Source organism: Pteropus medius, unplaced genomic scaffold (assembly GCF_902729225.1).
Source record: "Pteropus medius unplaced genomic scaffold, Ma_sr-lr_union100, whole genome shotgun sequence".
NCBI classification, from domain to species: Eukaryota; Metazoa; Chordata; class Mammalia; order Chiroptera; family Pteropodidae; genus Pteropus; species Pteropus medius.
Window position 1 is genome coordinate 13,658,986 of NW_024344370.1, and position 27,143 is coordinate 13,686,128.

The 27,143-nt window shown below is 36.7% G+C and overlaps 1 protein-coding gene and 1 pseudogene across 6 annotated transcripts in view; one reads left to right on the forward strand and one right to left on the reverse strand.

Annotated features, from left to right (window-relative positions):
* Positions 1–27,143, forward strand: part of OCLN (occludin) — a 41,426-nt gene that overhangs the window by 1,144 nt on the left and 13,139 nt on the right. For 5 of the 6 annotated variants that reach the window (XM_039870149.1, XM_039870151.1, XM_039870148.1 and 2 more), the window contains exons 2-4: positions 4,860–4,976; positions 6,848–7,508; positions 10,220–10,381. In XM_039870149.1, coding sequence (XP_039726083.1) covers positions 4,927–4,976; positions 6,848–7,508; positions 10,220–10,381 — 873 coding nt within the window. In that variant the 5' untranslated portion in view covers positions 4,860–4,926. Of the gene's footprint in view, positions 1–36; positions 127–4,859; positions 4,977–6,847; positions 7,509–10,219; positions 10,382–27,143 lie in introns of those variants that run through there. The other variant, XM_039870150.1, reaches the window with a different exon arrangement.
* Positions 25,260–25,373, reverse strand: LOC120608428 (uncharacterized; annotated as a pseudogene).

The window sequence follows — 27,143 nt, forward strand, 5'->3', positions numbered from 1 at the left end:
CGGGGGCGCACGGACCCTGGGACCTGCCCTCTGCAGGGCCACCGGGTTTCGAGACCTCCGCCGGGTTTTGAGAACTCTGCGTCTCTCAGACTTGTTGCCTGCATGGGAAGAAGTGTGCTTGGAGAGGTGGGTTGAAGGGCCAAAATGGCCTCTGCATCTTGGGGCTGGAAGAGCAACCCCGAGCCGCTCGTGTCCCAGGTGAAGCGACTGAGCCAGAGGAAAAGCCACGGCATCCTCAGGCCAGCCATGGAGGTAGCTGGGCAAAGTGCCCATCTGGGAAATGACTCGGGGCGGGGAGGAGGCAGCCTTCCAGGTTAGTGCCCTCGCGCACAACAGGTGTATTCTTGGGATCCTTGGAAAAGAGAAACCCTTCCCTTTAAGGCACTGTTGGTGATTCTTGCTGTGATTGAAAACTAGTTCTTTCTAGACTAGTTTAAATCTAAAGATAGATTTCTCAAACTGCGCATTTCCAAGTGTAACAATTTTTCTTTTGGATTGCTCGTATGGACCTTTATTTTCTCTTTCCGATGTTTTTTTAAAAAATAAATATTTTAAATGGTTGAGCAACAATAGCAGATATCTCCTCAGACAAAAACACCATTTTTCTTTTTTGTAGTTTTGCATTTATTTAGTTATTAGGTGCCTCCCTTGTTAGATGATGGAGTGGAGGATAGCAAGATTTAGATAATTTTCAAGCTCTATAGGGGAATGATGGGCAGTGCCTCCTGTGCTAAAAGCATTTGGTACGTAATATCATTTAATCAACCGCTCTAAAAGGTAGACCTTATTAGAACTCCATTTCAAAGGCGAGCAAACACCTTTAGGGATCAAAAGCTGTCCTAATAAAAAACTGAGCTAAGACGAAATGGAAAAGTCTGAAAATGCTATGCCCAAAATTATTCTTTAAAGCAAACTGTTAAAAAGTAAAAAATATATTTAAGGGCAGTGTGTTCCTTTTCAATCACATACAGCAATAGTTAATTAGCCTTTAAAAAGTTTTTAAAGTTGTGCCTGATATTAAATGATTCTATTTAGGTTGTAGGCACATCATTAATAAACTGTCTAAAATTTTGAAATTAGGCAGATTTTGAAATAGACGAGCTCTGTGTCAGAAATGGCATTTTTAATAAGCCCTCCAGGTAATTTTTAAGCACACCATATATTATAAGAATCATTGCCTAGTGAGAGGTTTCAATCCGAGAAGGGCCTTGATTTTGTGAGTTTCTTGTCTAGAGTTCAAGTTCAACAAAAGTAGTTAAGAGCTTACAGTCTGAAGGCAAAGTAGAGAAAAGGGTCAAATACACAAAACCATATAAGCATCACCTGTAACCTTCTTGGAAAGGCAGAATTCCAGGCTCCACCTCTGCATCAGAATCTATGTTTCAGTAAGATCCTTAGGTGATACATACCACATTCAAATTCAGAAAAGTAACTAGGTTATAGAACAGCTCCAAGCCTGGAGTCTAAAATGAAAGGTCTAACAAAAATCTGCACGGTCTTTTTACTCTAATATTTTCATAAATAGTAATGTGGATGAAAAAAGCCCACTAAATATTCTAATCAGGTAAGCCTCAAAATGCAACTAAAGAAAACTTCCCTCTGGGAGGTAACTGGGGAGCTTAAAGATAGTTAATTTATGAGATTAAATTTAATCTTTTATCTCTTTGAAAGAGCAATAATTATAACTTTATCTTTAGAAGAAAATAGGAAGAATTTTGCCTTCACATCAAGCAGGTTACAGAAAACTTATATGAGGCCATAGGGACTAGTGAAAGGTAGAGAATTCCAGAGAAACTCCAAAGGAGAACTTTTATTATATGGTAACATTAGCTGGCTTTCAGCTAACATATTCAGCAAGGGTCTGCTGCTTCTCTTTTGCCCCTCTTACTTAGTTATTTGACTTAGGTCCCTATCACTGCCATGATTTGCTATGCTGGGCATCGGACAACAGTCTGTTCTTGGTTCTCTTTCTCCTTTGGCTATGGCGTAAAGCAGTTACCAACTGTCTTGAAAGAGACCTCCTATCCAGTATCCTCAAAGTATCAAACAGCTTAAGCTTTGCATAAATGGCATGAAATCAAATTTGTTATTTGTTATTTTGGGAGGGCATATGGGGTGAAGTGAGGGAGATATTTCTAGCATTGAGAGGAAATCTGACCCCATTCCCTCCCACCTCCCAAAGAACCCTTTCTAGGACTACAAACTCAGTTCTTGAGATATTTGAAGGCTGCCATAATGGTCCTTCTAAGATGAGTTCTCCAGGACAAACATTTCCTATTTTTCAATCATTTAAGACATGTTTGTTTTTTTAATTTTGTATCTTTAATAATCTTAATCACCCTCCGAGAGAGGCACCTACTTGGAACATGATGCACAAATTTCAAGGCTGGGCGGAGGTTTGTCTTTTAATAATTGTATCATTATCTCTGTGAATACTGCCCGAGTTTGGAATAGTGTGTTAGCTTTTGTTGAAATTCTCACCAAGGAAAGGCACTTTTTAAAATGAACAATTATTAAGTCAAATCTCCCTTAGTCAGTACATATACTATTTTTTTAATTGAGTTTACATTTTAAAAATGATGTTATTCATGCAACCAGTATTTGAACAAGCATATAGTATACTAATTGCCTAAACGTGAAATTTCTCACCTTCAGGATAACCACCTTGCTGTGAATGCATTTGCTTATCTTCTTTAATTCATTGTCTTACTTAGTTTATCCCAGCTTAGAGGTCAAGATTATTCCCCCATTTGGCAGAGGAGGGTAGTGAGACTCAGAGAAGATGAGAAACTTATGTCAGGCCTCTAGGTTTGTTTTAACCCATCATTTTAACCTTACATAGAATTCGATCAAGGTTGATGAACTTGTACCCAGCGGTTTGTTAGCTGCAAATCTGCATAAGCTTGACCACAAAGAATGGACCATTTCCACCTGGAGGGAGGTCACTACTAGAGACCTCCCTCCAGGTGGAAATGGTCCATTCTTTCATCCTAATTAGGTTCCATTGTTGAGCCCTTTAGGAATCTGCCTAACACTGTCTGTACACAAGGATGCACTCAAGATTCTCAGGATTCTCTTTGCATTTCCTTCGTGTACCAATCTGGTAACATCAAAAAAGGAAATGAATTTGGTGTGGCATGATTTGTTCTTAATGAGCTTTCCAAAATTATTTGCTTCGCAATTTAAAATTTCTGCTGGTGAGGAGACGTGACAACTAAACTCTGAATTTATGAAATAGCAGTTTGAAGAGATTTTGTTGTCTTTTTTTTTTTTTTGACAAAACTTAAACTACAGCCTGAGTCTGGATTAATTTGGAATTTTCAAAAACCACCATTATGCCTAGAATTTTTGGCATAATCTTGAATGAGTGAGCCATAGGTATAGAAGGAATAAGATTCTTCTCAGGTCAATTTGCAAGTACTTGGCATTCAGCTTTAAAATAGGGTCCTGCAATGAATAGTGTTTAAATTCAGTTTTTCTTAATGTTTTTCTGAATGTCAATTAGAAAGACAATCTGGATTTTTATTTTTATAGCACCGTAATCTTTTGGCCTAAATTGCTCATTTATTTGTGTATTCACGTACTAGTTACAGGGCTACGTACACCTATGGTTTGTGGACTTCTCTGTGTTATAGCTCAATAAAATGGTTTTCGAAAAAAAATGTAGAGAAGTCTTCCCTCACTATGTTTGAAAAAATTTCACTAATTGTGTTGCTGTTACTAACATTCAATATATTTTTATCTTTGAGGTTTTACCTAATATACATTTGGGCAATATTTTGTTCTGAGACATTTGAAATTGTCCCTAAGGATGTGGAAGATTGTTGCCATTGATTTTAAAGAACAAAGTTTAAAGAGTTCGAATTGATTCACTGTTCCTAACAGTGATGTATGACTGCACATACCTTATTTGAAAAAGAAAAAATGCTAGACACTATAATATACTCAGATACAGGTCTTGCTCATGCATCCTTCCTCCCTTCTTCCTTCCCTCTCTTCTCCCAGCTTCCACCTTTTTCTCTTTAAGTCTTCGGGTATCTCCATACTGTACTTTATCATGTATTTCAGCCCTAAAAATGCCTGTTGTAGTAGCTGTTTTCTTTGTGTGTGACCTTCCGGAGAACTGTCTCATACTTGCACAGGTTCCTGCGGTATAATGGAGGCACTTAATGAATACTTATTCATTGAGTGAACTTGCCTCTCAGATGTTTAGGGATTTATGCTCTGAGGAATTTTAGAACAAAATCATTCTGCCTTTCTCTTAGAGAGGAAGACTCTTTAATACAGTGTGTTTAATGTTTTTCCCCCTTTTGTAAAAATTATGCTCAGTTTTGAAGACTTGGAAAAACAGAAGGGGAAAATGTCCATAATCTCACCATCCAGAGATGCATCTTGCAATCATTTGTAACGATAAAAGCAAACTTTTAAACCAGATTATGCTTTAGTTAACAGTGAGGGGCTAGTATGTGCTAGACTCTAGATACATGCTTTCATATACACTTAATTTTATATGAACTTTCAAAAGCAATTTGAAACAATACTATTTTTACCTATGCTGTAAAAGCTTTGTGAAATTTTTATTACTACAACTTAGAAATTCAAGTTTAAATCATATTTTATGCCGCTGATATGCAGAACATGATGCTAGGTGCTGTGAGGGCTTCCAGGCTGGCCCTATGCTCAGTGATTTCCTGTGCTCAAAGAATTAATGGTCCAATGTGTAAAAATAGCAGTGAGAAGGACAAGAAAAATAACTGTGGCATGAGAGGTTTCTTGAGATTGGTATCATCAGTTTTCTTAGTGCTGCAAGGAAACTCTGAGCTCAGTAGTAATGCCATTACCCTACTTATGTTGCTTAGATTGGCTTATCTTGGGAGCTACGGGACGTTTCTCATCTTGAAGACTGAGTGACTATTGACATCAGCCATGTCCTCAAGGCCTTTTGAAAGTCCACCTCCATATAGACCTGACGAATTGTAAGTAATTCTTTAGTTTTCTTTTTTAAATAGTCTATCGCGTGTAAAAAAAAAAAAATACATATCTATTGTTGAAACTTTCATCTATTGTTTGTTCACTTCTAAAAATAAAATATGTATATTTAGTGAAAAATGAGTTTCCCTCTTACCCATAACTTCCAGGATGACAATTTTCTCTGCAGAGGCAACTATCGTCACCTGTATCAAATGTTTGCTTCAATATGGTAAAGGCTTATATTGTGTGTATATTTACTCCTTTTTGTTTTTCACAGTTGTTATGAAACTTTCATATTAATGCCTTGTTTAGATGACCATTGACAACATAACATCAGTTTTTTAAATAACACTTTTATTGAGATATAGTCCAGACACCATACAATTCACTTATTTAGAAATGGACAGTTCCGTGGTTTTAATGTGTTCACAAAGTTGTGGAAGCATCGCCACAATTTTAGAACATTTTCATGACCCCCTCCCCAAAGAAACCCCCTACCCATTAGCAGTCACTCCTCAATTCCCCTCAGTACTCAGCAACCACCAATCTACTTTCTGTTCTAGATTTGTCCATTCTGGACATTTCATATAAATGGAATCATACAATATGTGGTCTTTTGTGACTTCTTTCACTTAGCATAATGTGATTTACAGTGTCAGTTTTAAGAGTGATTTCTGCCATTATCTAAAGCAAGAAGGAAAGTTGAGGATTCTTGGCATCCTTAGTTGCTTGGGGATTTAACAGTGAATTCTTATATTTGCTATCAAACATTAGTAGGGATTTTCTTTTTTAAAATAGTTTGTAGCTTTAACTCTGGTAACTGTAGTTGGGGTTGTGTTCATATTGTATAGCCTCCTAACTAATACCTGAACATGGTAGTGATCCAGTTGTTTATGACAATATGGTCCTTAAAATATGTTAGAGAAAATAGTCATTGAGTAGTGTATCATAAGTCTGATGCTTATTTTGTGTTGCTTTTGTAAACAGTGGTGAAATATAATATGCAAATAAAAAAGGACACAGAACGTGTATATGAGATGATGAATAAAGACAAAGTAAAATCATCACCTAGATCAAGAAACAGAACACCTCAAAGTCCTGCCTTGTGTCCTCTCCTTTCCCTGGAAACCACTGTTCTGACATATGGTCATCTCTTGCTTTTCTCTATTATTTTACCACTTTATACATCCTGAACAACACAATTTAGTTTTACTTGCTTTTAAACTTTTTTTTTTTTGCTTCAGAGCAGTGTTATAGAAATATAATGTGAGCCATATATGTAATTTTATGTTTTCTTATAACCATATTAAAAATAAATTAATTTTAATAATATATTTCACTTAACCCAGTATATCCAAAATATTATCATTTCAACTCATGATTGATGTAAACACTGATTTATGACATAGTTTACATTTTCTTAAGCCTTTATTTTTCAGAAATGTTTTAGGTCCACAGCAAAATCGAGAGTGAGGTAGAGAGATTTCTCATGTGCCCCCTTCCCCCACACATATATAGTGTGAAGGCCCTCTTCTGAGTTGTAGACTGCTGACTTCTAGTTATATTTTCACGTGGCGGAAGAGGTGAGAGAGCTCTCTGGGGCCTCTTTCATAAGGACATTATTCCCATTCATGAGGGCTCCACCTCAGAACCTAATTACCTCTGGAAGGCCCCACCTCCTAATGCCATCACATTGGGGCTTACAATGTTGACATTTGAATTTTGGAGGGATACAAATTTCCTCTTTGCAGGGGGGCAGTACTAACAATAGTTTTATTTGCCACTGGTTTGTTTAAATTATTCCAAGTACTTTATATGTTTTTTCTGTTTATCTCCAAAAAGTGCTAACTTGAAGTTATTTTCATGTGCATTTCAGCAGACCCAATCATTATGCACCAAGTAATGACGTGTATGGTGGAGAGATGCATGTTCGACCAATGCTGTCTCACACGGCGTATTCTTTCTACCCAGAAGATGAAATTCTTCATTTCTACAAATGGACCTCTCCTCCAGGAGTGATTCGGATTCTATCTATGCTTATTATCGTGATGTGCATTGCCATATTTGCCTGTGTTGCCTCCACACTTGCCTGGGACAGAGCCTATGGGACCAATGTAATAGGAAGTGGTTTAGGCTACCCTTATGGAGGAATTTATGGAAATGGCTATGGTTATGGCTACGGTTATGGCTATGGAGGCTATACAGATCCAAGAGCGGCAAAGGGCTTCCTATTGGCTATGGCTGCCTTTTGTTTCATTGCTGCGTTGGTGATATTTATTACCAGTGTTATAAGATCTGAAATATCTAGAACAAGATGGTATTACCTGACCGTGATAATAGTGAGTGCTATCCTGGGCTCCCTGGTATTTATTGCCACAATCGTCTACATAATGGGAGTCAACCCAGCTGCCCAGACTTCTGGGTCTTTATACGGCTCACAAATTACTGCCCTCTGCAACCAGTTTTATTCATCTACAGCTTCTGGACTCTACGTGGATACATATTTATATCACTACTGTGTGGTGGATCCTCAGGAGGTATGGGGAGATTTGTTTTTTTCCCACCCCCTCTCTTCTTGGGTCACAGGCTCTGAACTTGGGATGCTTAATAGAATCACATTGGGAACTTTTAAAAAATATTGATGCCAGGACCCCACTTCTATTTAAATCAGAATCTAGGAGAAGGACTGGGTGTTGTTATTAAGATGCAATTAACATACCACGTAATTCATCCATTTAAAGTACAGTTCATTGGTTTTTAGTATATTCATGGATTGTGCAGCCAACCACAGTCAATTGTAGAACGTTTACACTATTTTCCAAAGAACATTTCACTAACCCACACCCATTAGCAGTCACTCCTCATTTTCCTAACCCTCCTCAGACCTAGGTAACCACTAATCCTGTTCTATAGATTTGTTTATTCTGTATATTTCTTACAAACACAAAATATATGCAGTCTTTTATGATTGTCTCCTTTCATTTAGCATAATGTTTTCAAGGTTTTCCATGTTGTACCACATACCAGTACTTTATCCCTTTTTATTTCTGAATAATATTCCATTGTAGATTTACCAAATTTTATTTCTCCATCAGTTAATGGACATTTGGGCTATTTCTGCATTGGCTGTTATGAATAATGCTCTCAACATTTGTGTACAAGTTTTTGTGTGAACCTGTGTTTTAATTTCTCTTGATTTGAGTATATATCTAGGGATAGAATTGCTGTCAGACTCCTTCCCACAGTAGTTATACCACTTTACATTTACCAGAAATAGATAGGATTCCGATTTCTCCACATCTTCACCAACATTGTTTTTATTTGTCTGATTCTAGCCATGATAATGGATATGAAGTGGTACCTCATTTTGGTTTTAATTTGCATTTCCCTGACAGCTACTGATGTTGAGTATGTTTTCTTGCACATATATCTTCTTTGGAGAAATGGCTAGTTAGAATCTATGTCCAGTTTTTAATTGGGCTACTTTTATTTTTATTACTGAGCTATAATAATTCTTTCTATATCTAGATACAGGTCCCTTACAGATATATGATTTGCAAGTATTTTCTCTTAGTTTGACATTCTCTTTTTATGTTCTTTGCACAAAAGCCTTTAATTTTGATGAGGTCTGATTTTTCTTTTGTTGCTTGTGCTTTCAGTGTCATATCTAAGAACACTTTACCTAGTTCAAAGTCACAAAGATTTACTCCTGTGTTTTCTTTTAAGACTTTTAATTTTAGCTTTTACTGTTAGGTCTGTGATCCATTTTGAGGTTTTTTTGGGGCATGGTATAAGGAAGGAGGAGCCCAACATTCTTTGTGGATATCCCATTGTACTGGTATTTTTTTTCGAAAGGACTGTTTCATCATTAAATTGTTTTCATGCCTTGGTCAAAAATGAATTGACCATAAATGTCAGGATTCATTTCTAGGTTCTCAGTTGATTCCATTAATCTATATTTATATCCTTTGCCAGTACCACACCGTCGTGATTACTTTGTAGTATATTTTGAAATCAGGAAGTGGGAGTCCTCCAACTTTGTTCCTTTTCAAGATAGTTTTGGCTAGTTTCTGGATCCCTTGTGTTTTCATATGAATTTTGAGGTCAGCTTGTGAATTTCTGCAAAAACAAGGTAGGATTTTGAAGGATTGCCTCGAATCGATAGATCAATTTGGGGAGTACTGTCATCTTTACATTAAGTCTTCTGATATGTGAACATAGATGTCTTTCCATTTACTTAGATTGTCTTTAATTTCTCTCAAAAATGTTTTGTGATTTTCAGTGTTAAGTCAGTAATTTAAAAAGCTATCCAGGTGACTCAAATGTGCAGGTGGTATAGAGAACCCTGCCTTCAGTAACCATGAATCACCCCCTAATTATATTAAGAAAATGTTTCTGGATTACTAATTTTTTTCCTTGCTTTTTTTTCCTCCTCACTCTGACTCAGGAATTCTTATTCTTTTACCTGAATGAGTCACTCTGTTTTGACTGAAATGTTTTCCCTGCAAATGAAAGTTTTTAGGGTGTTTGTAGTTGACATTCAGATGTATCTGTAATAAATATCTTACTACACTCCCATTCCTCATATTCCTCTGACTACCTAGAAGCTGTATTCTTTGAAAAAGGATATCACCGTTAGCTACAGAGCAAGCCTCCTGTTACCCATTAGCAGATATTCAAGGCAGAGGCAGAGTCCTGGTACTTGCCTCAACTCCACGTGCCTCTGGGCCAGTGTACCCCTTAGTATACTTATCAGACATTGGGAGAAATGTCAAGGGAAGAGTTTCCTTGTCAGAGGTCCCTTTCTAGTAAGTACATGAAAGACTCCTAAAACAGAGAAACCTGCCAGACTAAATAAATCATTAGTCCATTTTCTTAAATTTATAGCTTGGTTAGATCATGTCTGCATAGTTTATGGTAAGGCAGAGCCTCTATAAAATATGGCCCCTTGGTGTTTAAGCTTTGGAGTAGTTTTCTATAATTCTGAAATGGGGATGGTGATAGTACATAACAGAAGCATATTCTGAGGACTGAATCAAAGTATGTGTGTTTTGCTAGTCTTAGCTCAAATGGTATGGGCTAGGTTTTATATTTCTAAAATATAACCATTTGCGTCAGTTTTATATCAGTTAAGCCACAGATATTTAATAGAGTATTTGTAGAGGGTGGATTAGTACTTGTAGAAGGTGAATTGGGATAAAGTAAGCAATTAAAATCTAATTATGTCAATATCTTTAATCTCTTTTAGGCCATTGCCATTGTACTGGGGTTCATGGTTATTGTGGCTTTTGCTTTAATAATTTTCTTTGCTGTGAAAACTCGAAGAAAGATGAACCAGTATGACAAGTCAAACATTTTGTGGGAAAAGGAACATATTTATGATGAGCAGCCCCCTAATGTCGAAGAGTGGGTAAGTATTAAAAAAAGTCAGCAATCATCCAGTCTTTTATTAAAATCCTAGGTTTCTTTTTCTAAACTTGATTTTTAGTACTTTGTGAAACTTTGTTCTTAGAATTATTGTCCGTGTTGCAAGAGCTGTGGCCTCAGGTTTTACTCAGAACTTTAAGAAGGTGTGATAAGTGAAAATTATTTTACTACAAGGTAAAAATCAGATTTCCATTTTCAAGAAGTGGATCTAGGCGCTGAAAATAAATTGCTTCTAGAGGAATATGTGGAGAGAACTTGGCCTTTACAAAACTAAACACTCGTTCCCCTTCCCTTCCTTTCTTGCTTATTTTCCTGCTTATCGTTAGGAGAGAAACATTGTCCAGGGTACTTTCTTGGGTCAAGACTGGCAAAGGCTGTTTTTGGAGTGGTAGCTGATGGCGGATCCTTTGACTCTTTACCTGGAGAGCAACCTGGCGAATAACAGTGACTAATTCCACACTAACATTTACCAATGAAATACTGCAGTGAGGCTGAGAGAGGTTAGAGCAGTTTCCTTTTTTGTATATATTGTTAATTCTACCGGTAGGCGGATTCCTTATGATGTGATTTGCTGAAGGTCCACCAAGTCCCTCTCTCTAAAAATATCTCCCCAGTGCATGTTACTGATATCTAACCTGTCTTTAGGGATGTATGGAGTGAGACTTTGTTTTTCACTAATTCTCTGTTAGGATGCTGTTGAGAGCAACCTCAGGAACTGCCATCATAGGTGCCTTTGAGCAAATTGATTTCTGGCCATGAAGGTTAATTGAGAATCCTGGACATTGGTTCCAGGATAGGTTTTTTTTGGCTCGTGGGAATAAAAGATAGTTCAGCTCTCGCTTCCTATACATCTGATGTTTGAAGAATTCTAGAGGTACAGATAAGCAAAAATGAAAGTCTTAGGAGAGTCAGAAGGTGTGGTATGTATATGCCATGAAGATGATAGTTCCTCTGTGCCTGCCCTCTCTCTGAAGCCTGCTTGTTCCTTTTTCCATCTCATTTTTTCCACCCATAAAATGTGAAGGTGTTAGGGAGTGGTTTTTATTTTTATTTTTTACCTTTAGCTCCAGGCAAGGCCACCCAGAGACAGAATAGGACAGTCTGTTGTGAACTATGAAGTAAATGTTTTGCGGAGAGTTTCTGGGTGTGTCAGTTTTCACTGGCTGTTGGATTTGTTTACTTAAGGTTTCGAGAGCCTAAAAAAAAACTTCAAGAGAGACTAGTGCCAGTAATATTAGAGTTCCAGTGAACTTTGAGCTCTCATCTGATTTTACTGTATTGAAAGTTTAATCAGATAGAGGTGCTTTTGATAATTTGGCAAACGATAGTCATAATAACTTATGGAGGTGATGATGATGAAGCTGAAAGGACTTAACTTTTTTAAAAAGTGTTATTTTTATAATGCTTCCTCACTTAATTCCTGGAAATTTAATAGCCGGACTAGGTTGCTTGATGAGAAATTTAATATTTTCTCTGTCGTAGCAATGTTTCGTCACATGAAACATAAAGAATCAGCTGTTGAATTGCAGATGTGTGATTTTTTTGAGCATACTGATGTTTTATACAGTACTTAATTCCTTGCCAATTTCTTTTATCTTTCCCTTGGTTTCCTCAACTGAAATGTGTAAGGAAGACTAGTATTTGGAGTAAGCTGCTTGGAGGTGGTTTTAGCCACAGGTATTTGCCTTTCCTTCCATTCTCTGCTCACCTGCCCAAATTCGCTTTGCTGAACTCGATACCACATTTTCATTCTTTCCTTAATTTACTTCCATAGCCAGATGCAGACTATTATTCTAGTCTCTCTGCCCTTATATTCAATATTCTACTCAAATTGATTTTACTCTGATAATTTAACTGCCCACGTAGAAATGTTTGATGCTGCATCTAAAGTGGAGCAGATTAGTGATTATTCTTCCTTTCAGTCATTAGAAATTAACATAAAAATAATCTTCACATAAAATAATGGAAGATTATCTAGAATCAATTATTTGTACTGAGGATTAAAATTTAAATTCTAATTGTGGAGCACTAAGACAAGAAACTCCTCATATATCTAATTATGGGTTGTTTGGGGGGAAAAAGAAAAACTTACTAAAGGAACAATTAATTAGCTACTCAATTATAATGTATGCCTTCCCTACACAATAGGGTAGGTATAGATAGTCATCATTTTATTAAATCTTACTGCCTTTCTCGGATTTTTTACTGCCCCCCCAGCAAAGGCACCTCAAAAGATGATTCTTTGAGCCAGTTTCAGCCCTTCTATATTATCTGTACTATTGGTGAGAAAATGTGCATTTTTAAAATCACTCAATATTCATAATTATTCTATAATTTTTTTTCCTTTTTCACTCATTCCCTACTCCCCTCACCTTTGGCAACTACCAGCTTGTTCTCTATATCTGTAAGTCTGATTCTATTTTATTTCATTTATCCATTAGTTTTGTTTCTTTAGATTCCACATATAAGTGAAATCATGATATTTGTCTTTCTCTTATTTCACTTAGCATAATACCCTCTAGGTCCATACATGTTAATGCAATGGCAAGATTTCATTCTTTTTTAGTGCTGAGTAATATTCCTTTATGTATACCACATCTTTACCCATTCATCTATCTGTGGACACCTAGGTTGCTTCCATACCTTGGCTATTGTAAGTAATATTTCAGTGAACACAGGGGTACATATATCTTTTTGAATTAGTGTCTTTGTTTTCTTTAGATACTCAGAAATGGTACTGCTAGGTCATACGGCAGCTCTATTTTTAATTTTTTGAGGAATTGTCATACTGTTTCCATAGTAGCTACATCAATTTACAGCTCCACCAACAGTGTACAAGGGTTCTCGCTTCTCCACATCCTTGACAACACTTGTTATTTGTTGATATTTTTAGTGATAACCACTCTTACAGGTGAGAAGTGTTATTGTAGTTTTGATATGCATTTCCGTGACAATTAGTAATGTTGAGCAACTTTTCATCTGTATGGCCATCTGTATGTCCTCCTGGGAGATATGTCTATTCAGGTCCTCTGCCCATTTTTTAATTTTTTGAGGAATCTTCATACTGTTTCCATAGTGGTGACACCAATTTATAGTGTTTTTATAGTGTTTTGAAGTGTTAAATTGTCTAAGTTTCTTACATATTTTTGGATATTAACCCTTTATCAGATATATTGTTTGTGAATATCTTCTCCTATTCAGCAGGTTGCCTTTTTGTTTCACTGATGGTTTCCTTGGCTGCGCAAAACCTTTTTAGTTTGATGTAGTCTCATTTGGTTATTTTTTCTTTTGTTGTCCTTGCCTGAGGAAACATATCCAAAGGATGTTACTAAGACCAATGTCAAAGAATTTACTGCCAGTGTTTTCGTCTAGGAGTTTTATGGCTTCAGGTCTTACATTTAAGTCTTTAATTTATTTTGAGTTTATTTTTGTATATGGTGTAAGAAAATGGTCTAATCTCATTTTTTTTTGCATGTATTTCTAGTTTTTCCAACACACTTATTGAAGAGACTGTATTATTGTGTATCATTGCCTCCTTTTTTGTAGATTAATTGACCATGTAAGTGAGGATTTATTTCTGGGCTCTCTGTTTTATTCCACTGACCTATATGTCTGTTTTTATGCCAATACCATACTGTTTTGATAATTGTAGCTTTGTAGTATAGTTTTAAATTGGGGAGCACGATACCTCCCACTTTGTTCTTTCTCAAGGTTTCTTTGGCTATTAGGAGTCTTATGGTTTCATATAAATTTTAGGATTAGTTGTTCTCATTCTGAGAAGAATGCCATTGGTATTTTAATGAGGATTGCATTGAATCTGTAGATTGCTTTAGGCAGTAAGGTCATTTTAACAATATCGATTCTTCCAATTCATGTGCAAGGTATATACTTCCATTTATTTATATCTTCTTCAGTTTCTTTCTTCAATATCTTAGAGTTTTCAAAGTACAGGTCTTTCACCTTCTTGGTTAAATTCCTAGGTATTTTATGCTTTTTAATGCAATTGTAAACAGGATTTTCTTAATTTCTCCTTCTGATTGTTATTGATATATAGAAATACAACATATTTCTGTATGTTGATTTTGTACCCTGCAGCTTTACTGAATTTATTTATTAGTTCTAATAGTTTTTTGATGGAGTCTCTGGGTTTTCAATGTATAGTATTATGTCGCATGAAAATAGTGACAGTCTTACTTCTTCCTTTTTTTTTTTTTTTAATTTCTTGCTTTTTTTTTTCTTGTTGGATTGCTGTGGCTAGAACTTTCAATACTATTTTAAATAGAAGCTATAGCAGGCATCTTTGTTTTTGTTCCTGATCTTAGAGGAAAAGAGTTCAGCTTTTTACCATTGAATAATGTATTAGCTGTGAATTTGTCATATGTAGACTTTATTATGTTAAGGTATGTTTCCACTTTGTTGAGAGTTTTTAATCATAAAAGAATGTTAAATTTTGTCAATTTTGTCAAATGCTATTTCTTCATCTAATCAGCTGATCATATGATTTTTATCCTTCATTTTGTTAATGTGATGAATCACGTTGTTTGATTTTATGGATGTTGAACCATCCACGCATCCCTGGATAAATCCTACTGGTTATGGTGTATAATCTTTTTAATGTGCTGTCCAGTTTCCTAATATTTTGTTCAGAATTTTTGCATTGTGTTCATCAAGAATATTGTCCTGTAATTTTCTTTTTTATAATGTTTTTGTCTGGGTTTGGTATCTGAGTAATGCTGGCTTTGTAGAATAAGTTAGAAAGCTTTTCTTTCTCTTCAATTTTTTTAAATACTTTAAGAAGATAGGTATTAATTCTTCTCTAAACATTTGTTAGAATTCACCCGTGAACCTGTCTGGTCCCTGGACTTTTATTTGTGAGTTTTTCAATTAGTGCTTCACTTTCATTGCCAGTAATTGGTCTGTTTAGATTTTTCTATTTCTTCTTGGTTCAGTCTTAGGTTATATGCTTCTAAAAAGTTGTCCATTTCTTCTAGATTGTTGAATTTGTTGGCATACAATTGTATTCTTTAATGACTCTTTGTAGTTCTGTGGTGGTCTGTTGTAACTTCTCTTTAATTTTTTATTTTATTTATTTGGGCTCTTTTTTTGGATGAGTTTGGCTGAAGGTTTATTAATTTTGTTTATCATTTCAAAGAACTAAGTCTTAGTTTCATTTATCTTTTCTATTTTTTACAATTTGTACTTTGTTTATTTCAGCTCTGATTAATTATTTCCTTCCTTCTGCTTACTTTGGGTTTCTTTTTTCTTCTTTTCTAGTTTCTTTAGATGTAGAGTTAAATTGTTTAATTGTGATTTTCTGTTTCTTGCAGTCGACCAGAACTTCCCTCACAGAACTGCTTTTGCTGCATTCCATAAATTTTGAAAAGTTGTTTTCATTTTTATTTGTTTCAAGATAGTTTTTGATTTCTGGTTTGATTCCTTCTTTACCTTTTCTCTTCTCTTCTCTTCTCTTTTCTTTCTCCATTGGTCGTTTAGTAGCATGCTGTTTAGTCTCCACATATTTGTGTTTTTTCACTTTCTTCCCATAGTTGATTTCTAGTTTCATGCCATTATGGTCAGAAAAGATGCCTGATATGATTTTTGAAACTTGTTTTGTAGCCTAATATGTGATCTATCCTTGAGAATGTTCCATGTGCACTTGGGAAAAAGATATCCTGCAGGTTTTGCAGAATAAATGTCAATTAATTAATTAATGTCTATAAATGTCTCTTAGTTTGATCTGATCTAATGTGACATTTAAGACCATTATTTCCTTATTAATTTTCTGTCCTGATCTATTCATTGATGTTAATGGGATATTAAAATTCCCTATTATTATTGTATTACTATGAATTTCTTCTTAACTAGTCTTTGAAGTTGAGTTTGGTACTTTTGTCTTTTGATCTTCCTAGTAACTTTTTAAATGTTTGATTCTCTATATTTATTAAATATTTGACTTTACCTGTGAGATTTTTCCCTTTCTCATATTTCCTCATTTCTGGTTATGGCCTTTCCTTTTCTGTTCTAACTTATTCTACAAAGCCAGCATTACATTAGAAGACCCTTTAACATTTCTTTTAAAGCTGGTTTAATGATGATGAACTCCTTTACTTTTTGTTTTCTCAGGAACTCTTTATCTTGTCTTCAATTCTGAATGATAACCTTGCTGGATAAGTTATTCTAGGTTGCAGGTTTCTTTCAGCATTTAAAAGACTAGCACTCCTTTCTGGCCTGTAAAGTTTCTGCTGAGAGGTCAGCTGATAGCCTTAGGGATTTTCCTTTGTAACTAGTTGTTTTATTCATACTGCCTTTAAAATCGTCTCTTTATCTTTAATGTTTGCCATTTTAATTACAATATATCTTGGTGTGAGTCTCTTTGGATTCATCTTGTTTGGAACTATCTGTGCTTCCTGGACCTGCGTGTCTGTTTCCCAGGTTAGAGAAGTTTTCAGCCATTATTTCTTTGAGTACAGTTTCTGTTCCTTTTTCTCTTCTCTGTCTGAGATCTCTATAATGTGAATCTTAGTGTGCTTCCTTTTGTCCCAGAGGACCCTTTCACTGTGCTCATTTTTTTAAATTCTCTTTTTGCCGTTTTGATTGGTTGATTTCCACTAGTCTGACTTACAGATCATTGACCCATTTTTCTGTATTAGCTAATCAGCTATCAATTCCTTCTACTGTATTTTTCATTTCAATTATTGTATTGTTCAGTTCTGCTTGGTTTTTTATTATACATTATAACTTTTTGTTGGTCTTCTCCCTAAGTTCTTCTATTCCACTCTCAAGTTTGAGGAGCATTCTTATGATTGTTTCTTTCAATTCTTTATCAGGCAAATTATTTATCCTCATTTCCTTGTTGTTTTTCTCTTTTTTTTCTGGGCATTTTCCTTGTTCCTTCATTTGATCTTTTCATTTTGTTTTACTTCCTTAGTTTGTTTATATGAATTAGACAAAACAGCTGTTTCTCCCAGTTTCAAAAAAGTGACCTTGTGTAGAAGTGATTTCTGTCAAGGCTGTGTGTGCTGGGTAGTTTTGACAGGCTGGTTGGAACTGGTCAGGCGCTCATGGCACATGGGGTGCTGGCCCACTGGGCCAGAGCAGCTCTAGACCAGGAGGCCAGGTTTGTGTTGTGTTATGTTGTGACACACTGTTGATCCTGATCTAATTGGTCCTTTTTTAAATGCAAATACAATCAAGAATTGCCAAGTGACAAGGACACATTCTGAGAAATGCATCGTTAGGTGATTTCATCATTGTGAACATCGTAGAGTGTACTTACACACAAACCTAGATAGTATAGCTTACTACATACCCAGGCTATATGGTATTGCCTATTGCTCCTAGGCTGTATACAGCCTGTAAGCATGTTACTATACAAAGCAACACAAGATTAAATCGAGCACAAGAGAAAATGCAATCAAGGGCTACAGTAAACATGAGATGTGAAGTTGCTGCCTGTGTAGCACAGCATACTTTTTTACAGCAAACTTTTTTTTCTAAGTAGAAAGAGTGCACTATAAAATAATGATAAAAAGTATAGTATAGTAAATAAACCATTAACATAGTTGTTTATTAACACTGTAACGTATTATGTACTGTACATAATTGTATGTGCCATACTTTTATATGACTGACAGTACAGTAGGTCTGTTAATACCAACATCACCAAAAACTGGTGTCACATTTCGCTACGGTGTTACAAGTATTACAAGTCACTAGGCAATGGAGAATTTTCAGCTCCATTAAAAGCTTATGGGACCACTGTTGTGCAATCTCTCATTGATATAATGTTATGCAGAGCATGACTCTGTGTGTGTGCATTTATTTAATCAATCAATCACTCAATCCAATTGGTAACTATAGAGGATTTTGAAAATACAGTGAAATATAAAGAAGATTCTACTACCCGGAGTTACCACTTTGGTGTATTCTTTAATCCTTTTCCTTCTTTATTCTTATTCTAAATCAGGAGTAAAATATTATTCCCTGTCAGTATAAAATTCCATCTTTTTTGATTTAACATGATATTATAGGCTTTTTATCACATCATTAAATATTCCTCAAAAACATTTTTGATACTGTTAAAATTTTATGGAATGTAATGTATATCTGTACACACAGAGTAAAGTGCATTAAGTGTACCAATTGTATAGCTAGGTGAATTTTTTTTAATTAAATTTTATTTATGGTGACATTGGTTAACGAAATCCAATAAGTTTCAGCTGTACACTTTAACAGTAAGGCATATATATATTGACACTGTTCACCTCCCATAGTTAGATTTCTTTCTGTCACCACATATTTGACCCCCTTTACCTCATCTACCTCTCCCTTCCCCCCACCACCCCCTACCTTCTGGTAACCACTAATCTATAGTCCATGTCCATGAGTTCTGTTTGTTTGTCTTGTTCATTTATTGCTTTTAGGTTTATATTTCACATATAAGTGATATGTGATTTTCAACTTTTCTTTCTGGCTTATTTTGCTTAGCATGATTATTTCGAGGTCCATACATGTTGTTGCAAATGGCAGTATTTCATCTCTTCTTATGGCTGAGTAATATTCCATTGTATATATGTACCACAGCTTCTTTAGCCAGTCATCTATTGTAGGACACTATGGTTGCTCCCATGTCCTGGCCACTGTGTATAATGCTGCTATGGACATCGGTGTGCATTTTTACACATATATGCCCATGTAACCATCACCCAGATCAAAATATAGAGCATTCCAGTGTCCAAGGTTTCCTCATCCCTCTTTTCAGTCAGTCAGTATCCCCTAAGATAGTGGTTACTCCTCTTATTTCTATTACATCAACTAGCTTTGCTAGTTCTTAAACTTCATATAAATGGAATTATGTACTATATGCTTTTGTGTCTGCTCCACAGAGTGTTTATGAGATTTATTTATGTTGTTGCATCTGTCATTATGACACTGTGTTTTTATTTTTGTATTTTTGGCAAGATTAAAGGTTTCCTAATCACCCTTTTTTAAAAAGCCCATGGTCAGAATTACATTTTTTTTTTAAAAAAAAGGTTTTTTAGAGAAATCTCTTTGTGCTGTCCTTGTTTTCCCATTTGCCCATTTTTAGATCTCTTTCCCCATCCTTTCCCATTCTCATAGGTACTCTCCTTAGTTTCTTATTCCTTTTATTGTTTTACTTTGTGACGATAATACCAAAAAAAAAAAAAATAGACTTCATTCTCTTTTATACAAAAGTTAGCATACTGATCATACTATTTTGCCTCACCTGGCCCTTTTACTTTACAGTGCATCTTGGTGATTGTTCCTTACCACTTTGTAGCCCCTTAGTTGTATGGTTGTACCATGGTTTATGTAACCAGTGTCATCGATGGATACATTTGCTGTTTAATATTACAAACAATGAAACGATTTTTTTAAAATTTGTATACCTTGGGTATGTTTGTCCATGTGTACTTCTATAAGCTAGATTTCCTAGAGTAGTGTTACTGAGTCCAAGGGTATATACATCTCTAACTTTGATAGATATTGAGAAATTGCCCTTTATAGGAGTTGTACCAACTTATACAACCATCAGTGATGTATGAAATTCTGGTTCTACATACCTTTTCTAATAACATTTAATTGTAGAGAATATCCTTACACTAATCCTCTATGCCCAGGGGCAGGGCCTTCCTCACATAACGTGGCATATGGCAGTTACTGTGTTGGGGGTATGGAGATGGTTTCTAGAGAAACTGTGTACTGCAACAGTCTCACCTTTTTTATTTGCGGGGGATACGTTCCACGAACCCCCACTGGATGCCTGAACTCACAGATAATACTGAATTGAACCCTATATATACTACGTATTTTCCTATACATGTTTACCTATGATAAAGATTAATTTATAAATTAGTCACAATAAGAGATTAGCAACAAGTAAAAATAGAACAATTATAACAATATGCTGTAATAAAAGTTATATGAATGTGGTCTCTCAAAATAACTTATTGTACTGTACTCACCTTGTGATGATGTGAGATGGTACAATACCTGTGGGATGAGAAGAAGTGAGGTGGATATGCTGGACAAAGGGTTGATTCACGTCCTAGGGAGGATGGAGCGGAATGGTGTGAGATTTCATCACACAGAATGACGTGTAATTTAAAACATGACTTGTTTATTTCTAGAATTTTCCATTTCATATTTTCAGACTGCACTTGACTGCAGGTAACCAAAATTGTGGAAAGTGGGACCGCGGATAAAGGGGGACTACTGTACATGCACACGCACTACATGAATTAATTGTAATTGCCTCCTTATTTTTGATTTCTGTGGTTATCCGACCAGATTTAAATTCAAAGTGCAACTTAAATAGCTTAGAAAGAGTTTCTGAGCAGCTTTGAATGTGCCTGTTTCACCCCAGAGTCCCTCAGCACTCTGTTGGCTTCTCCCAGGAAAATGTCATGCTGCTCAGTCCCTGTCTGTCCCTCCTTAAGCTGGTCCTTATCCAAGGCCAGGGGACTGTGATCTGAATAGCTGTGTCCTGCCAGCATGCTGAGAATGTCCGAGGTGGGACCATTCAGCCATGGGTGCCCCAGCTGAGTTAGGAAGGACTTTACCCCATGAAGATAAGGATTTTGTGTTAATGTTTGTGTTTAAGTCTCTCTTCTCCCACCTGCATTCTCAGAAAGTCAGAAATGTAAACATCAAGACATACCTATTCATTTTCTCTAGAGTAAATACTTATAATTAGGGTATGGCTTTGGAAAATCACACACCTATGGTAAATATTAAAGAGCTGATTATAAAACATGTGTACTTGAGATTCGTTTTTATCGCTACCTACAGTATTCTGGTGAAATAGTAACTGGAAGTTAATAACTTCAGTTTCAGGAGCTCCTGTGAATAAAATTTGATTTGGCTTTGATAAAGTTTAAAAAAAAAAAAAAGGCAGAATCTGAGAGCCACATTGGACTTTAGGGTGAGGTCCTTCAATCTACCTCGGTGAACTCACTTGAAGGAAGCTGAAGACCTACAAGGCGGACACACTGAAAAGGTGGTGGCTTGTGGGTGGTAGGTAGCATGATGAGTCAGGACTAGCAGTTTAGACTCTGCCTTCTAAGTGCACTTTTCAGTGTCGGACATCGGGCTGACTTAGGTTTGGGTTTCATGTCTTAATTTTGGTAACAAAGATTAAAAAAAAAAGTCACAACAAAGGACGGAAATATAGGAACCACTGTTTTTCTAAGTAACCATTATAGGCCAGCTGCCTAATTATTATTGTCTTAACTGCAATGTGGGTTTATCTCTTATAGCAGGAGAAACTGAGGTTTGCAGATGACTTCAGTAATTCGTCTCTGACCTGACATACTAATCAGGGGGACAAGTATTATATTTGGCATTGGAGCTTGTGTTTTTTGGTGTTTGTGTGTGTTTTCCTTCTGAGATCCTCTGAGCCTCAGTTTTCTTTGCCGATAGAATTGGGAATCCACATATGTGGAATGTTGACTTAAGTTATATGTGGAATTCTGATGGGGGGCAGGGGTCTGGCACCCCTAGCCCACTGTGTTGCTCAAAAGTCAACTGTACTTAGTTATTAAAGGTAACAAATTAAATGAGATAATATACATGTGAAGTGCCTATCTCTAGTACAGATCATACCAGTTCTTGATGAATATTTTCTACATGTCTTCTAATTTGCACCTTTTCTTGTTATTGCCACATAATTATGTCAGAAACAGGAATAGACTAAGTTTGAAGAGAAAATGCCATAAACTTCTTTCTCCATTGTTACCAAGTAGTAAATGAAATTTGTTAAATGAGATCCTATTTTTAAATCTAAAAGCTATGTTTGTTATCCAGGTAGTTTTATTTCTGGGAGTTTCTAAGGCTTTGACATTGTGATGTAACATTTATGTAGCATTTATCTGCCAAGGTAGAAGCTAGTGAGAATGAGCTGGCCGGGTGTAGAGAAAGGAACAGGGTCCTTGATTGTCCTTTGTGGTCAGCCTTGGGGAGCTTTTGGTTTCCTTGACTCTGGTCAAGCTAATCACTTTGTTTATTTAATAGGTCCTCAGGTATAAATGAAAATAAGTTTCTTCTACAGATATGCTGATGATGTAGTGACTAAAGGGCTTATGTCAGTCAGTGCTCACACATAATTTATTAATGCCCAATAAATTTTAGCTCGAGTAACAGCTGTTAGCATTTGCAATGATGAGCTTGAGTAAGGGAACTGGAGTAATAGTACCCAAAATATAAGTACATTTAATTGATTTCACCTTAACTTAATTTTCCTCTTGTAAGCTTATAAGCTTGCTACAAGTTCCGATAAGAACTTTTTCTTTTTTTGACTTACTCGAACCTAGTCTGTGATCTCTTCATTTGTGGGATTAGTACATTTTGGAAACATCTGCCTGCAAGCGACTAAAGGGAGAGAGGAAAGTCTGAGGGAACTTTCCATAGGCAATTTTGAGGCTTATGTCAGAAAAGCATCTGTGGGTGTAAAATATCAGGAAACAGGAAAAACAAGTTGGACCACTTACTGTTCTGAGAACTTGTAGTGCAAGGGTAGCGAAGGTGGGCCCTGGTTGTAAAACTGGAGATGGTACTTTGAGATTAAGGTGCTCCTCCCTCTGATGTCTGATGTCTTTCTCCACTTTAATTTCCAAGCAGGAAAAGCCCTTCTGTTTCCCTTTTGAGGGTGGTGTTCCTACACTCTGACCTAAACAAAGGCACCTGGTGACTGAAGCACATATTCATAGTAATTTTGTGTCAAAAGTTGCTCTTACAACATTAGTCTAATAGGCAAGTAAAACTCTTCAAAATAGATATACGTCACATCTCGTTAGGGCGTGGTAAGGAGTTAATGCAATTGGAATTATTCCCTTTGTTACAGGGAGTAGGCAGTAGCCAGACAAGATGGGTACCTGAAGTCATATTTAAATTACTGAGGTGGCAGTTTGTTATGTGAGAAAAAGCTGAGCTTTGCAGCCAGGTGGACCAGGATTCAAATCTCCTTGCTACCACATGACCTTCTGCGTGACCTTGAGCAATTTAATTCAGTTATAGAGGTTCAATATCCTCATGTGAAAATGGAGATAATTCTGTCTACCTGGGCAGTGGTGAGGAATAAACAAGGTCAGGTTTTTGCCTGGCACATGATACTCAACAGATGAACTTCACTTTCATTCTTAGAGGTAGATAACGTTTTGTCAAATTGCTGCACCAATCGGATGCAGGTCTAGCCTGACTCTTTCCCTTATGTGAACTAGGAATGAAGAAAGGACCAAAATAGGGAATGGCTGTCATTACTCCTTTTTGCTTGTCTTAATTCCAAATAACATATGAAATCGTTTTGCATGGAGAGAAGCGTTTTCTCCAAACTTTGTTTTGGGGGAGAGATTTTCTTTCGAAGGGACTTAAAACATGTTTGACCTTTTTATTCCATCTCTGACTTACAGGGGTCAGGGTAGGAGGCTGCTCATGAGTCAGTAGCATTCACACACAGGATTGTGTAGATCCATCTTGGTCCCAGGTGAGGAAGGCACAATGATGACAGGTGCTGAAGGAGAGCTGCTCTAGAGCCACCCTCTTTATTCTCCTTTTGGCACCCCACAGGGATTTAGGATGTTTTCATTAACTCTCAAAGGAGTGTTAGATGTTACAAAAGTTTTTTTCACAAGTGACATAAGCAGAACACTTCTGAGTGTAATTCAATTTTGAATAAAATTTTATCCTCATAATTACCCCCTGTGAAGAATTTTTGAAATTATTTCACTTGAATTCATTTCATTTTTTATAATAATTAAAAAAAATTTCAATTACAGTTGGCATACAATATTTTATTTCTCCATCTTGACCAGAAATCTCATTTCATTTTGACATTTCAGAAACACTTTAGTTCTTTTCTTGATTGGAATATGAATCTTTTCCTGCGACTTGCCCTAAATTATTCGTATTTCTTAAGCAAGGTCTGTGTGAGTGCTTATTGAATTTAGTCTCAAGAGTGAATCTGAGTCATTCTTTGGTTGCTTAGGTGTATTTCTCCTCAGCATGTCCATCTTTTCTCCTGCTGTCTTATGTTCTACATATGGGGCGTGGGTGCCACTAAGAAGAGGAACTCCTCAAGCAGATCCCAGATAAGCGAAGTGGCTTGGGCTCAGCCCTGTGGATTTTTGTTGCCTGCAGCGCCCTCCTCTGTGAAGGCCCTGGGGGTAGGAGCACTAGAGCAGCCACCCAGGGTCCCCTCTGCTGGAGATCAACAATTCCAGCATTTGGTTTCTGGAATGATTGACTCTCAAACTTAGTAGAAGACAAATTTCCTTAATTTGTGTTTTCGCTTCTGCCTCTAATTTCTTAGAGCTGTTCTCAAGTCACTTGAAGAATATTGTTCACCATTTGCTGTTTAGAATTAAGGCTAGTTTTTCTCAGGTTCTAAATCTTTAAACACACTTTATGTGTTATGGTTATTAAAATAGCGGAGGTTTTATTTGTGTTTTTTAAAAGAACATTAGCTACATCATTCAGTTTTGTGGGCTGGCTGGAGATCCTATCAGTAATAACAGTGAAGCTCAGAAATCCCTTTTCTCATAGTAGGTGACACAGGGTGAGGACTCCGTGTGTAAGTTACTAATACCAGGTCACCCTCACTGGGGCTTCCCCCTCTCTTCTACTGTCCTTTCAAAGCAGCAGGTTTATCATTACTTTGCATTGGTACTATTTGATAAAGTAATATTTTAGCTTTTTAAAGTGACGCATAAAAAAGAAAAGAAAATGACCTTACTCCTTATTTTACAAATATGTTTTGCCTCTGCCTCTAGACTCTTAAGCTCTTTTTAAGGACATACGCTATTTCTTATTCATCTTTGAGTCTATCTGGGATTTTTTTTTTTTTTTACAAATGTGAAGTCATCACAAATGTGCATGTCATCCTTTTACAGGGGCTGTGCTAATAAGTAATCTTCTTTATATTGTTCCAGTATTAGTATATATTCTGCCAAAGCAAGCACTGCCTCAGGATTTTTTGTGCATATCTATAAAAAAGGTTTAAGTAACAAAAGACCTGTGCTGGAGGGTGAAGTCAGTGAACAAACTAGTCCAGTCCTGCTGATTCTAAGAGATAAAGGTCACCTTAAAGCAGCTCATTTGATGAGATGTTTGGATGTTAGAAGTCAATCGCAGGTAATAGATAGAGGTAACCTTTATGCGGTAAACTCTGGATTCCTGATTTGTGCCAGGTATTGTGCTGGGCTTTGGGGACCCAGAGAGGAAGGTAGGAGACTGCTCAGAGAGAGGCAGTGGGTTGTAGCAGAGGCCTTCGAGTGAGTCCTATATTTAATGTAAATCCCATGTTACCATTTACTAGATGTAGGTCCTTGAGAAAGTGGTCTAGCCCTGTGAGCCATAGCTTCCTCATTTCTGAAAAGGGAATAATACCATTTACCTGGAAGATTGTACCTACTAAATGATCTATCAGGTCAGCATTGGGCACATTGTAAGCAGGCAGACAGTGGTGGCTTTAAGAACAGTGTACTACCTACTGCAGTTAGAGCTATGGCAGCAAGCCATCATACTGTGTGTAAACAATTGTTCCGCAGTGCATGAGTGCTTTGGTGAGAGGTTTGTATGCACAGGTGCTTGGGGGGAGGTAGGAAGACAGGTAGGTGCCTCACCCACAGGTGGAAGGCCTTCAGGAGGTGGTGGCACTACCACTACTTGGTAGTGAGCCAAGACTTGAAGCCTAATTAAGGATTAGCTGGTAAAGAAAGGAGGGAGGACATTCCATTCCAAGCAGTAATGTCTCTACAAGGACACCCAGGCACCTTTTTTGCAAGGTTTTGGTTTCCAGTTTGCCAGAGTCCATAGGAAATCTTTCAGCTTTGCAAACTCTGCTAAAGTTGTGAAGAGGAGAGAACCTGGAGGAATGTTAAGTGGGTTTTTAAGAGAAGGAAGACTTTTTAAACTCCGATGAAGTCTCCAGAATAAGATTAGACCTTTGGCTTGGCAGAGCATTTGCCTTTGCAGCTTGGCGATGGTGTCAAGTCCTAAGGAATTCAGTGGGAGCTAAGAATGGTTCCCACCCGTCCCCCCTGTGGTGGGATCTAAGCACACTCCCTGGCAACCCACCTACTGGTTTTCCAGTTGCTGCCAAGCTCCACTTTCAGGAGGAAATGATTCCATTCCTTTCCGACTCATGGGAATATCAAACAATCAAAAAGGCCTCTATGTACTTAGAGGGGTGGATAAATAAATATCCTTGGTATGTGATATTGCAGTGATAGGAAAGGAGCAAGTCGTCTTTGTAATGCCATGCTTAACCGAAAACAAGACGTAAAGTGTGTGCGTTGCAGGAAAATACACTGTATTGATACCGAACCTAATTGCAAGGATTCATAATAGCAAAATAATCCAATTAAAAGTCTGCTGTCACATTCAAATACTTTAAAAATTCTTTGTTTAGATCCAATGGTTTTAATTCCAGAATCCAACATCTTCTGAGTTTTTACTATGTTCATTAAAGACACTGTGCTAAATGTGATACCTTGTCATCTCATTTAATTGTCAAAACAACTTTATAAAGTAGGTAGCTTCCCTATTTCTTGCAGATGAGCTGACTGAGGCTCCCTAGAGCTTTTAGTTGGCAGATCTGGCGTAAGCCTAGGTAATCGGACGCCGTTGCCCTCATCATCAAGCTAAACCAGTCCCACCCTCACTATTTTCGAAAAGTCGCTCTTTTTCACAGAAATAATTTGTGGAGTTATTTTTAATTTTTCCCCACA